This window comes from Silurus aristotelis (genome assembly GCF_946808225.1).
Source record: "Silurus aristotelis genome assembly, chromosome: 5".
NCBI lineage: Eukaryota > Metazoa > Chordata > Actinopteri > Siluriformes > Siluridae > Silurus > Silurus aristotelis.
The window spans coordinates 21885328-21899968 of record NC_139578.1 but is presented as its reverse complement, the minus strand read 5'-3'; the positions used below and the strand labels follow the sequence as shown (position 1 = coordinate 21899968).

The window sequence follows — 14641 nt, the reverse complement described above, 5'->3', positions numbered from 1 at the left end:
TCACACACACACACACACACACACACACACACACACACACACACACACACACACACACACACACACACAGCTAAGAACACTGTAAACTAAATGCTACAACAAAAGATGTGAATTTGTGTGTGTGTGTGTGTGTGTGTGTGTGTGTGTGTGCATATATATATATATATATATATATATATATATATATATATATATATATATATATATATATATATATATATATATATATATATATATGAGAAAGAGAAATACCTTTATGAGAGCCAATACTGTTCATGATTTCAGTTGGGGTCAGGCCTGCAGAAGACATCGCATAAAATGTATTCAATTAGCTTATTTAAAAAAAAAAAAAAAAAAAAAAAAAATACAAACATATTTACAGATAACATTTTTGCTTCCAACCCTTATGATGATTGCATTTAAATTTAACTAGTTTTTGTTTGTGTTGGACACAAACCAGAATGTAAATAATAAACAGCCAACTGTAGTCTCCATCACTCTGCACTATTGTATACACAGTGTATTTACAGTATATTCACACATGGTGGGTGTGTGTGTGTGTGTGGGGGGGGGGGGTGTTTGGTATGGTGGGGGTGTCAAACCTGTGTTCCTAGCCAGAGTGGCTCTGTTTGGTTTGGGTTTAAGGGGAGGACGTTGGATTAGTTTTTCTTGCGTTGTTGCTCGATGACGTCGTGCACTGGAGCGACGCAGTGGCGTCCCACGCCCTGTTTCAGGAAGCTTGTGTATGAATTTTTTCTCCACGTATTTAGAACGTATCCATGACTCTTTATCCTGCCTGAGGAAATGATAAAACAATGCAATCTGACAGTCTGTAACACAAAACCTAATGAATAACCTAGCGGCATAGCTTTCACTCTTACGGTCTTTAAAATTCATGCTTAGATTTGCACAATGCAGCAATTTTCAGTTAAATCCATACTCAAAATCATGCTCAAATTATTAGATTAGATTCAACTTTATTGTCATTGTGCAATGTACATGAACAGAGCCAATGAAATGCAGTATATATATATATATATATATATATATATATATATATATATATATATATATATATATATATATATATAAAACATTATATATTACTCTAATAATCATCAGAAACAGCCTCATCACTGTTACCTGCCATTCCTCTCTGATGTGCATGCAGGGGAGGAGAGCACAAAGACATTAAAGTTTTTTTTCCTTTGTGGTTATGTCCTTAGTAGTCTGGGGCATGTGGTAATGTATGTTTAGTAATGTCAGTTAGAAGACAGCAGAGGGCAGTATAACAGCCCATACATAAAAACCATTACATCAAGGTGAAGTTTTAAATTCAGGTTTACTCAACTGGCTTTTATCCAACGGGACTAATAACTGAGTTTGGTAGGTGAATAAGGGTCTTGCTCAGTAATAGTTTAGTATTGCTGTGGTTAAAACTTATAATAATTAGACTGTATTCACAAATATGAAGGCTTGAAGCAACAAGGCAACCGGAGACCATGCATTTTTATTGAAAACCGGTCTCTTCATTGTATAGAGACTGGTGACTTGAATGTAACATTAACTACTGAACTAGCATAAGCTTGATCTGAAATCAAATCCACATTTTGTTCGAATATCTATCCCTATCACAACATAGAACTTGTTTTGCATTCGATTACCAACGAGAAACAAATATGTGGACCTGGACAACTTGTCACATGCATCCGGATTCCTCACTTACGTCTTCTAAAATCCACTATGCTTTTTAAAGCGACTGATTTTCTAACACATTATAAAGAACAGAGATATCCAGTAGTGATTACATTGAGTACAAAAAAAAACTTTTAAAGTATCTGTTTGAAAGCCTGGTGGTATCCCTGATGACAGGGGGTGTAAAACAGAAAACAATGCATACCTGGGACTGGAAGGGTGTGGTTTCTTTATTGTAATCTCATCAATTCGTGCCTCGTAGATCCGGTTAATCGCAGTATTCCCCAATTCGCACATCAGCTACTCGGTGAGAAAGACAAAGAAGTGACGGTGGAAGATTGTGAAGGAGTGAATAATCAAGAACCCATTTTAATAAATTTTCAATTGCCATGAAATTGTGAAAATGTTTAAAGAAAAAAAAATCATGGAAAAGGGAAAACAACATTGGTCTGTGAGTGTTTTACTTTTATGAGTTCAGGCTCCCAAGAGTCCAGAGTTAGAGAGCGTACTTTAGAGAAATGGACACCCAGACTCCTAAAGAAACAATAAAAGATGTCTGGTAATAATGTAATTAAAAATCACCATAAATAAAGAATTCTTTAAAAATGCATTTGTGCTTTGGCATGGTGAAACTACAAGGACAACAGATACATTTGTCTGCTTCTTGATTCTTGGTTATATATGTTTTTAACTGGATTTGTTCAGAGAATGTGGTGAGATGTTTTAAAAACCAAACAAATATAGTTGCTCTATTCAGATTCAGACTAGAGCACCTGAATGTTGGTGCAAGAGGATTTCTGAACAGACAAACAAGATGAGTGACAGGTAAAAAGATGCCGTTTTCTCCTGGATAATTGTGATTCATATACATAATTTTTGAACAAATTGTATTTTTGTGTGTGTGTGTGTGTGTGTGTGTGTGTGTGTGTGTGTGTGTGTGTGAGGATGTATTACCTGTGTATTCCAGAGCAGGTAATACACAGTGTTATGCCTAGGTTAATGGAGGCCCAGTCTGGTCCTGGTTCTCCACAATCACAACATTGGCTGTTCCCAGGTATAGCCTGCACCTCCTCCAAGGCTTTATAGTCCTTTTGCTCTCCCATACACAGATTTATAGTGCCTGCTGACACAGAGCTGCAGCGCTCTCTCTGTAACAAAACACACATACAAATAGTGTATAATCATGTGTGTGTACCTACCGTTTCCATGCAGCTAAAGCTGATGCATAATTAGTGCTTACACTAATTATGCATCAGCTTTAGCTGCATGGAAACGAGCTCCTGTTCACTAGTTCCTCATTTACATAAGCATACAACAATAATATTTATTTAAATACAGATTATATTTAACCATACTGAGGTTTAATTAAAACTTCATTTTCACATTCCTAAATAGATTCCTGAAAAATTAAACGATTCAGTTCGGAGCCAAAATGAAAAAATAAACTCTTTTTTTTTTTTAGAAATAATATGAAAGCTCTGGCAGGTGCTTCATTTGTTCAAGACAATGTATTGACAGCACTGTCCTCCAGATGTTTTACACTGCCCTGTCACACAGCCTGAACAGCAGGTCAAAAGCAGTTTCTTCTCGTCTCTGAAGAAGCTTGTGAAATATTGCATAAATGACCATTCAAATACAGCAATTTTTTATTTGGACATGCAGTTGTCTTGTTTTCACAGGCATTTTAATGAGTTTGTGATCAGTCCCTTTGGCACATTTTTTTTTGACCTGATACTATTTAATTTATTTAAATGTGTATGTATGTTTGTGTCTTACAGGGCTGCATGCTTCCTCTCTTCTATCCTGAAATGCTGAAGCAATGCTGTTCTGCACAGCACTCATCCAGCCTTGCTGCTGTCGCTCCGAATCTGCCTGCAATAAACAGCTCCTACACACACACACACACACATACACACAAACAAACAGTGAAGCATCAGTGTAGGCAGATTACACACGCACAGGATGAAAAAATCTAGTCACAGGCACTGTATATGTACAGATACACATTTTACATTTTCACCATCACTTGACCATCTTACACAATAACTTTACGCCACAGAAATCATGCTCCACAAACACACTTACTTGGAGGGTGAGACGACCTCAAAGCAGAACCTTCTCTCCTGTTCAGCACAGGGTTTCACAGTACACAGGCGCAAATCTTCTACCACTACAGTGGGCTGCTCCTAAGGACAGAAAAAGTCGTCAAGTCAAGTAGACCTCTGATGTTTTTTTACTTACTTGCATAAAAAAAGACAGTGCGAATATTTAAAATAGATTTACTACATAAATGAAAATGCAATATGTAATAGAAAATGCAATGTTTACTTTGAATTTCTTTTGGTAGACCAGTTGGTTTTTTTGAATGGAAAACCAGCGCCTACAAAAAAGGGGGTAAAGAGAAAAAAAGCACTGATTAATTACATTCCAAATACAATTGTATTTGTAAAAATGAGAACAGTTTAGAGCAATAAGCAATTGCTGCATTTTATCTGCACGGTGTTAAATTTGAAAGCCCTCTGCTGCTCTGTGAAATGAGATGCACTGCAAAATGGTTTCAATGCATGGCAATATTGAGAATCAGAAAACATATTTAAAATATCTTAAAATCGCATTACCGAAATAATTACTACCATACTAGATATCAAATATTAATACATAATAGATAAATATTATTATTAGATGTTTAGGTGATTGAGGTGATTGAAAGAGGTTTGTTGCACCTGCTCCATGTTTTGAAGGCATTGCTGGCTCTCTTGTACAGGTAGCCCTCCATGGCGATCCCACTGGCTGCATCTGGGCTGAAGTCCAAGATGGACTCATCATAAGACTCATCCTGACAAATAAATATGGCACAAATATGATAGCATGATATTTGCTACACATTATGTAAATACTGTGCACTGTATTTTGGTGTGTGTGTTCCTGCATGACTACCTTTTTCTTGATGTCACCATGTCTCTGCTCCATGTCCCTCTTATCTCTTGCAGAGTTTAGAACAAGCTGTGTGTACTAAGAGAGTGAGAGAAAGAGACTTATTCTCCTGACCATCTACATTTCATCCATATATAAGCAATAATTATTTAAAAAATTAAAGTTAAGATTTAGTAAATGCAAGTTGTGCTGTATTACAGCTAATTATAGTCAACAGGTTAAAAGGTTTTGACATTTAATATGTCCATGAATAGGAAGCAGGAAGTGTTGACATTTGCGTTCCTGTCCAGGTCAACAGGTCTGTGATGCTTATTGCTCTTTTTTTCTCTTTGCATTAGAACTTTTTACATTTTTTAATCAAATAAAATTTTCTTGGTCACAAGCTTGTGATCAAAGTTCTTCTGACTTTCTTCCACTCCAGTAAGCAAGGCTGATCATTTCTAGTGCATCATAAAATATCTTACTATACCATGTTTCAGGGTACTATAAAACTACTACATTCTATCCATTTCTTTGTTGTCACAATGAGCATTCTTTTATCAAATTGATAATGCATCACTCCCTCACTTGTCAATTTCATACTATTTACTTCTCTTGCAACAACTCTTGTTTTTTTTTGTAATAATGTTTCATTTATACATTTAATGCCATATATGTATAAAAGATGAAGCACTCTAATATAATCCTCACGCTGTCACTGTCTGTCACCATTTCCTGTGTAGGCAGGAAGTTTTGTAGCAGGTTTTGCGGCTTTTCAGGCCAGTACAAGGTGACTGTGCTTCCTGTCTCAAACGACTTACTTGTTAGATAACCAGAGCTGTAGAAAACACTTCATTAGAAAAGAATCTTGTCAAGTGAGAGCTTGCCTATAATGCATTTATCTATTTTATATCTAAAATGTATAATTCAAAATTAAACATTAATCAAGATACAGTATTATGGTATTTTTTTGCAGTTTCACTTAATAATGATTTATATAAAAGACACAGTGAAGATTATATTACATACACTATAGATTTGGGTCTCCTAGTTCACGTGTAGGGAAAATGTAATACTACCACATCCAAAGACATCCTATTCAATTGTGTGCCTCTAACTTTGAGGAAACAGTTTGAGGAAAAAAAACAAATATAGCTGGAAAAGTCAGATGTCCCATGATGTATTTTTAAATAAATAATCTGTGAGTAGGTCAGCAATCATTTGGCAGTCTCTTCTTCTCACCTCATTGCTAAGTTGCTTACGATACTCCTCCAGTTCTGTGAGGGACTGGTGACCCTGCTGAAAGAACGCAGCTTGTGTTTCCATCAGAGAGAGCATCTGTTTTGCACACAGACACACAAACGCACAAACAGACAGATTATTTTTTTAAAGAATAAGGTTATTCTCTTCTGCCAGATTCAATTACTACTGTATTGAAAAAAACATTACATCAGTAAGTACCGAATGAAGAAACATACCGCCATCAGTAGATCAGTCTTTTTCTTGGACTCAATTACATTAATCTAAGAAAACAGAAGAAAAAAAAAAAATCATAAAAAAGCAGAATAGAAAGAAAAAAAAAAAGAATAGTGAGAGAGTCTTACTCTAATACTAGAAAGTTATCCACTGAAGTAAGGAGTGTGGTTTTTTTTTACTTATATATCTACCATGAAGCTAGTGTGATTTCTCCCCAGTCCTGAGACTGAAGTCGAAATACCATCTAAGGTTACAACTGCATCAAAATCTGCCAAATTGTATTAATTGAAAATGCATTATTGTTGATCTTACTGCTACAAGAAGGAAAATATGAGGTCATAACTTCTAATTTTTGCACTGCAGTTAAACTTTTATGCATTTGTCAAACATACTGCAGTTTAATATGGTCTAATAAACGATGCATACGGCGAAAGCTTTACTGATTGTCTTCTTGATAATTCAGCCTTCTGCTGCAATAGTGCTGCAGTAGCAGTGATTATGTTGGGTAAAATTTTATGATCAAGAAAGTGCTAACTATCAGAATTTTTACAGCCACAGTGGCTTCTACAACCACTTTGTGCCCACAGATCCCAACAGATGAAAAATACGTATGATGACTGGCAAAGCAGACATACTGTAACTATGTTAGTCTGTATTTAATAAATGGGTGAACAAAAGCAAATTATTCTCTATACAAGCTAAAAAAAAGATGAGTGGTGTAAACATTCTGCAGAATGCTGTTTCTCTTGTGAAACTACTTTCTTCTGCCCTGTGTGCTATATCTCTATATGAAATTATGCACACATCTGAGTTTAATTACTTGACATTTCCCAACAGAGTCTATAAGTCTGTGGATAAATGACAAATGCTGTCCCACTAAGTAAATAGTGCACTGCATAGGTACTAAAATGGCATTACTTGTGAATTAGTATTAAGTATTAGTATTTAGTACGTAGACACTAAAATGACATCCTTGTAAATAAAAAAAAAAAATGCAATATTTGCAAATGCATCCTATTGGTTATCTAAGAAATGTTAAACAACCAAAATATTTGCATTAAGAACATTTTTACAATAGAAAAAAAATATATTGTGGGGGAAATAAACAAATAGCAACATGAAACTTTAAAGTGCATCATAACAAAATAGTGCATCTTTCTGTTTTTCACCTTACATGAATTGTGAATATCTGGATAAGTAAGTACCTGCAGTACATAGTCCAGAGTCCCTGATCTAAAGGATTTACGAGCATGTGTTAAGGCTTGACTAGCTTCCTCAACCTCATGTGGTTTTCCCCGTGGAGCTTGAGCATTCCTCCCCAAAGCTGCCTCAAGAGTCTCACTGCTGCGTTCAAATTCCTTACGTGCATCTTTAAAGCGTTTCACATCACTGAAACAGACAGAAAATATTATATACAGTTAAAGAACAAATCATGTTACTGGCCAAAGCAAGTATGAATTCGACTAAGCGCTGACCTTAATGGGTATGTTCTCAAAGTCTGACAACAGACACACAACCCAAATTCCAAGTTGGGAAAATGTAAATAAAAACAGACTGCAATTATTTGCAAATCCCACAAACCAGTATTTAATTTACAATAGAACATTAAATTCATATCAAATGTTTAAACTGGGGTAATGTACCATTTTAAGTAAAATATAAAGTACTTTTTAATTTGATGTCTGCAAAAAGTTCCATAAAAAGTTGAGACAATTATCAGATATGTTCGTGTCTGACACAGGATTCTACTTGCTCAACAATCCTAAATCTTCTTTATCATATTTTATGTTTCATGATGCACCAATTGATTTCACCTGGAGAAAGGTCCAGACCCTTTTTTCCTTAAAATGGTACATTTCTGCAGTTTAAATATTAATAAGTATAAAATATGGGTTTATGAGTTTTGCAAATGACTACATTCTGATTTTAATTTACATTTTTTGTAAAAAAAATAAAAATAAAAAAAAAATAAAAAAATAAAAAAATTCATTGGGGTTGTAGGATTGAAATTAACCTTTACCAAATCAGATAAACATTAAAAGACTGTATGCATGTTGTGCAACACTAAGCTTGTGCATAAATTGAAGTTTTCCATGCCATCATCAAACACCATGTGGATTTCTTTAAACTGGGTAGAGCATAAGACAGTACACTTTATCTGACACTGATGAATATGGTGTTTTAGACATATGCACCAGAGATTATTACATTCAACTGATCAAACATTTGCAAACGATTATCAGCAGTCAGCAACATCTCTGGATGGAAGGTTATGACAAATTAGCATGACTTCTGTACACCCGTCAACATTTAATTATTTCATGAGCGATTGTCATATACACTTTATTGTTTTTACATCAACATTAACAAATAAAATTAATTAATGACTTAAAACTTCCAGGAGGTTACTCACTCTTTCACAAAACTCTGCAGCTTCATTTTCACTGTCTTCTGTGTGTTTTCAATGAGCTCCTGGCAGGAGAGAAAGAATAAGACAGAGCAGCAGAAAAGGGTGAGTGAATATGGAGACACATCCTGAGAAAGAGTGAGCATATTTGTTAGTTACCATCAGTGACAGTGAAAAGGAGTAATGTGTGTGTCTGGCTTTACCTCCTGAGCCAAGAGAATGATGGACAGCTTCTTGGAGAACTTTTCCAGACAGTCCTGAAGGGTTTACCACAAGCAAGAAAATTAAAGAGACCCAAAGTCTTACTGAGAATTGTATCATAAAATCCTCCATGATTTGTACACATACAAAGAGTACAAAGAGCGCACAAAGAGCATCCTGTTTTATAGTTACTCTCCACTGCAGTATGTTTGCTGCATGCTATGTGCAAAACCATACTGACCAAACAAATGGTCAGTCACATTGTGGAAGTTCCTTTCCTTGCTAATAATGACGAGTGATCACATCCTGATATGCTGTTGTGGGCTACACTGTGTGGTTAAATTCAAACAAGCCATTCCATGATGTCTAGGTCGCAGTGGAATTTGTGATGGCCAAACACTAATTGGTTGCGCATGCCGTGCACACACAAAAGAAAATGCAGCAAATCCCAAGTTCAGACTGACTTGGTAAAAGCTAATGACCTACTACTCATGACTTATTTTTTAGCCATGGCCCTCTTTCTCTGCATGAACATTCATATTTGGATATCCAGAACCTGAGTGGATCACTTACCCCCATGGTTGGTTCATCAGAAAGGTGGTATCCAAGTTCCCTGAGTCCATTTACAAAACTCTTACTGCTCTGGCAATATGTTCGGCCTGCTTCCAGCATGGCATTACACTGCTTCACCAACTGGACACACCCAAACACAAGCGCTGTTACATTTTCAAATTTTACAGTTAACCACAATGAAATGTGACCGCCGTATCCCATATATAGTACAACACGAGAATAGTATTCACCATTATTGCTTTACTTTTTTGCTGTTTTGTAACATGCTATTTAATTCTGCATAATTTCTGCATAATTAAGTACTTACCAGTTATTAGAATAATTTTTTAAACATCTAACAATTGATTTAAATGATAATTATACAACTGCTAGTTGCAATGGACTAGTGGAGTTTCAAGAGTGCTGATATTTAGTATAATTGTATCACTGGTATGTTTCAACACTCTGCATATACGTGTTCGCTACATACATTTTAATCCTAGCAAAGAGTTCTTTACAGGAAATCATTACTACATTTAATACAGGGTGTCAGTCAGTCTGTGTGTTGGCATGACATGTTTTACATTTTTTTTAAAAGACCTTTTCTGGTAAAATCTCAAAAGTCCTTGAGTGAGCTTACTACATAGAAATGTTGTGTATTTGCATTAAAAGTGGAACAGTCCAATAGATTAAGTGTAATGGAAAGTGGGTTTTTATAGGACATGTGCCGTTTTTCTTTTTTTTTACATTAGAAAAATCACTTTTCATAGATATTGAGAATCACTTCCTAAAAATGAGCAGGAAATTCTGATTTCCTATTTACTCTTTAATACTCTAATGGCCCTAATAAACACTTTCAGGAACCAATGTGTTTAAATTAATGCAAAAATCATCTAAATACAATTGCCCACTCATTTCCTATACTGTTTCACATTTTTTAGATGATCTAACCGATATAAAAAGATAGAAACATAATGATTAATTTTGAATTTATGTGAAGCATCCATCTCAGCAGTAATGGACCACATTTGTTATGATGTAATGTTAGTTGAAAGTGGCTTTCGCAGAAGGATGCCTTTACAATTGCATAAAACGTGGCTAAACGAATCACAGCACCCTAAAGTGTTTAGCAATCTATTTAAACTGCACCTTAGGATACTTACATGTGCACTTCTATCCATGCTATTACTATCCAGATATGATTCTGATACTTCGAAAGCGTAAGAAAAGAATCAGTTGTAAAGCGTCACTGACATATTGACATACAAACAGACGCATACACCTCCAACAAACAAACAAATGCATGGGCACACAGACACATTGTAAATGGTGTCGACTATTTGCTATAAGATGTGTACATTATCAGCAATACTGTCATGTTATTAAATTTTGGAAGTTCAGAAAGTAATTGTATACTTAGTGAGAACTTTCACTCAAATTTTTGATAGGGAATTGAACAAGGGGCTGGGCAAAAGCCGTCAAATGTGTTATTCCTCTTTCAGTTCATGTAAACACTATCTCTCTTCACTAAAATCTGCGAATGGAAGCTGTTGGAGAGGAATGAGGGGAAGAATTGCACTTCTCTTAATAGAGCAATGCGACAAAGGGAGCACTGTAATTCATTCGTTTAGAGTTGAATGTTTTTTTACTTAGAAAAACAAAAAACAAATAAAATGATGCTGAATAATTCGATTTCAGAGTCAACGTACCTTTTCGAGGCGTGTCTCCAGTTCACTCACATCCCCCTCCACTGCCTCAATGGCTGCCCTGATGACAGAACATCAGATTAAACATAAAAACACCAAATTGTTCAGGCAATTCAGCAACTTTGCAGGACAATTATAAACAAAACTGGTAGATCAGTGATGGTTGCTATGCATTTGTTTCTCTGTTCACTGATCAGCTACTGTATAACATTAAATATAACAATAAACCAAATGACAGTGGAAAGTGAATTTTATTAATTAATATGATTAACAGTAAATAAATATTTAGGTTTTAAAGCTGACAAACTGGACATAGAAAAGAAATTTGACAGCATTAGGATCCTAGCAATCTTGACATGGGCCAAATTGTAATATTTAAATGAAAGGCTCAGATCATCTCAGAAATAGAATGCCTTGTGTAGTGTTCCTGGTATGTAGTGACAGAGTCACGAGCATGAATGCTTGTGAATCATAACTGGAACCAGTGAGCAATGGAACAAGGTGAATTTCATTCTGATGAATGAAATTTTCTTTTACATCATGTAGACTGCTGAGTGTGTGTAGTGTGTAAAAGAAAAGATGGATCCAGCATGCACTTTGGAAAGAAGGAAGGCAAAAATAGTTTAAGGAACATAACAATGAGATCAAGATATCAATCCAGTCAAGTATCTCTGGGAACTGCTGGACAAACATTCTGATCCAAGAGTCTCCAACTCCTAGGACTTAAAGGATCTGCTGCAAATGTTTTGGAACCAGATATTCAAGCACACCTTCAGAGTGTCTTGTAGAGTCAATGCCACAATGTGTCACAGCTGTTTTTTGGGGCACAAGGCCTACAGGTATGTAGTTTTAATGTTATAGCTGACCTGTTTATTACTTATGCATGCACATGTGAACAGAAGGAGAGCGAGAGAGAGAGAGAGAGAGAGAGAGAGAGAGAAAGAAAGAAAGAATCTACTGTTATTAAAATTGCAAAAGTTTTTGAGCGCACACACAGGGTTCAGACCCTGTGGCTTCCGCTAGCACTTTCACACTAATACGCAAGTAAAGCAGAACAGAAGAGAAAATAAAGAGTTATTTTCACTGCAATGTACAATCTATGGGTTTTTAATCAGAAAATAAATCATTTAAAATGCACCATAATGGCTTTGACTGCACAATACCAACATCATAATTATTAACTATGTCACGTTTAATTGAATTAGCTTCTTGTTTTTTCATACACCAGTGTGCTTGAGAGGGACTTGATGTTTCCGTAGTGATCCACCCCTGAAAACACACTTCCTGTCTCATTTTTATCATGTTGGTATCGCTTTACTTCCTGTCTCTCCCATCCCCCACATAGGCATCACCTAGCAACGGGAGGCAGCACTTTAGTGGGCCTGGATTTTGTTTATGTCCGAAGCTTTTCTTAAGAGCCCTCCCAGTCAATTCATTTTCCCATTTAAAGTGGCTGTGATCGTGTGTTGTAAATGCCTAGGTGTTTTCTGGCATCAAACAAAGAATGCGAAACACTTCTATCCAATGAGATAACAGTACAGTAGAATGCAAAGAGAGATAATGAAAGAAACATGGGGAAAGAGAGGGGGGGAGAGGGCGGAGAAAGGGGGGTGTATTACCGCCTGCTTGTGGCCTAGTTCTGTAACCCACTCCACCCCTTCTCTGTTTCTATCTGCTACATGCATCCTCAGGACAGTACACTCACACTTTCCACTGTGTAAGTCCACCAGCCAAAAAGGAAAAAATGTACTGTGTGTGTGTTGGGGGGGGGGGGGGTTTAAAGAAAACAATTTAGATTCTTGAAATAAAAATAATGGTCAAAGCAAGCAAGAAACCACAGATAGTGCTGATAATGTCACCATCACCTTTGTGCAACACAGCCACACCCAACACAACATTAACTACCAGTATTAGATCTCTCCAAAGTCATTCTCTGTTTGGCTCAACAAACCTATAATTTTACTAAGAAGGTATAAAGACGCTTAGCCTCAGTTTTGCTTCTTCCTCCAAAGAAAATATGCTTTTAGAAAAGGAACGTTTGGCCAAAACTTTAAGTAACAAAATGCTGTACATCCTTCTCACATTTACACTGTTAAGCAGGGCCAGGCAGATACGAGCTCTGCATGTTGACTCAATTCATGGCCTTACAAGCATCTTCATCCCATTCATTTCTCTAACCAAAACCACCCTTTTCCAGCGCCAGGACGTCTGGACAACTTAATGTTTGCATTTCACTCCACTGTAATCTCGAATTTTTTTGTCAAACAGCCCCACAACAACTTTCACCGAGTAGTGCAGTTGAAAGATAACATGTTTTATGATAATGCCTGTGACAAGTCTGAATATCTGGACTAAGAATTAACCCTGAACTAGAAGGACAGGAAGTTTTGTTTTTTTGTGGTTAAACTTTTTTATTTTTAAACATACTTCAGTGTGCTTACCTGAACCTGGGGGAGTCCTTTAAACACTCTTCAAACTCCATCTTGACAGTCATTTTGTCAGTGGCAACATGTAATGTATAAAGTATTATATTATTACTCCTTCTTGGGTCATGAGCTGTAGCAGTCCCTTTGCGTTTGTTCTGAAAGTCGCACTCCAATGCAGTCCTATTAAACTGTGTCCAAGTGTTTTGCTCTCATTGTCAACTCTCCGAATGAATCACACCGCAGCTTTTACAGCAAACTAGTTTGTAGAACGCAATCCCAGATTAACCTGGAAAGTTCATATTTATAAAACAATTCCTTCTGTATTTGACCTTGCTATCCATACGCCCGGAACAGATTAAATACACATTCATAAAAATTAAACTTTGTAGGCATACATAAAAATAAAAAATAAAAATAAATAAACGCCAAGTGCAAGTCGAAGTCAGGGGAGTTTTCGTTTTCCTATCCAGCGCGCGTGATCTTTCGCTCCACTGAGCACTAAACTTCCGACTACTTATACACACTGACTGCGCGCGTGGATCTTCTGAGAACCTCGGACCACTAAAATAAAAACGATGATGGTGATGGTGATGGTGATGGCTCCTCGGGGAATAATTAAGGTCGTCACAGCAGACACTGCTCTCTCTCTCTCTCTCTCTCTCTCTCTCTCTCTCTCTCTCTCTCTCGTTGGTCCGCCCCCCACCACCACCACACGCTCTGTTTCCGGGTGTTACGCGTCCTGCTGATGTTTCTTCAAGTTAATGATGAACCTGCCATCAAGCGAACCATTGTCAAAGAAACATTGTCTGCAAATTGTAACTTTAACTACTTGATGATTGTCTTTATTATTATTATTATTATTATTATTATTATTATTATTATTATTATTATTATTAGTGACCAAAGTTCACCACACTGCCAAACACTCCTTCACTTCACAGTCGCAGTGAATCAGGAGCCTCTTTTAGACAGGAGATTCCAGTCCATGACAGGACACCACGCACACATACCTTTAACCAATCCACATACAGACATGTTTTGGTGGGAGGAAAATTAGAAGGCGTGAAGAGAACCAAAGGAGGAGAATGCACGGAAGCTCTACAGAGACATTTTGATGATCCATCACTAAAATATGTAGTCCTATGGTGGTGTCTGTTCGCTTATTTAGTAGCAAACAAATAAACTTGTCATTGCAATAATTATCCATTTTAAATCCCTATCACAGTATGGTAAGGTTTCCCTGATTAATAAGTCTAGTGAGTTTA

The 14641-nt window shown here is 36.4% G+C and overlaps 1 protein-coding gene across 1 annotated transcript in view; it reads right to left on the bottom strand.

The window, feature by feature from the left end:
- Positions 1 to 14111, bottom strand: part of acap1 (ArfGAP with coiled-coil, ankyrin repeat and PH domains 1) — a 20806-nt gene extending 6695 nt beyond the window's left edge. The window contains exons 1-18 of the mRNA XM_083541451.1: positions 13392 to 14111; positions 10954 to 11011; positions 9266 to 9385; positions 8695 to 8748; positions 8498 to 8556; positions 7290 to 7473; positions 6087 to 6131; positions 5851 to 5946; positions 4633 to 4707; positions 4419 to 4531; positions 4024 to 4075; positions 3781 to 3881; positions 3472 to 3583; positions 2650 to 2843; positions 2160 to 2229; positions 1901 to 1995; positions 603 to 796; positions 253 to 297 (exon numbers count right to left, since the gene is read on the bottom strand). Coding sequence (XP_083397577.1) covers positions 253 to 297; positions 603 to 796; positions 1901 to 1995; positions 2160 to 2229; positions 2650 to 2843; positions 3472 to 3583; positions 3781 to 3881; positions 4024 to 4075; positions 4419 to 4531; positions 4633 to 4707; positions 5851 to 5946; positions 6087 to 6131; positions 7290 to 7473; positions 8498 to 8556; positions 8695 to 8748; positions 9266 to 9385; positions 10954 to 11011; positions 13392 to 13444 — 1720 coding nt within the window. The 5' untranslated portion in view covers positions 13445 to 14111. The remainder of the gene's footprint in view (positions 1 to 252; positions 298 to 602; positions 797 to 1900; positions 1996 to 2159; positions 2230 to 2649; positions 2844 to 3471; positions 3584 to 3780; positions 3882 to 4023; positions 4076 to 4418; positions 4532 to 4632; positions 4708 to 5850; positions 5947 to 6086; positions 6132 to 7289; positions 7474 to 8497; positions 8557 to 8694; positions 8749 to 9265; positions 9386 to 10953; positions 11012 to 13391) is intronic.
- Positions 14112 to 14641: the final 530 nt, after the last annotated feature.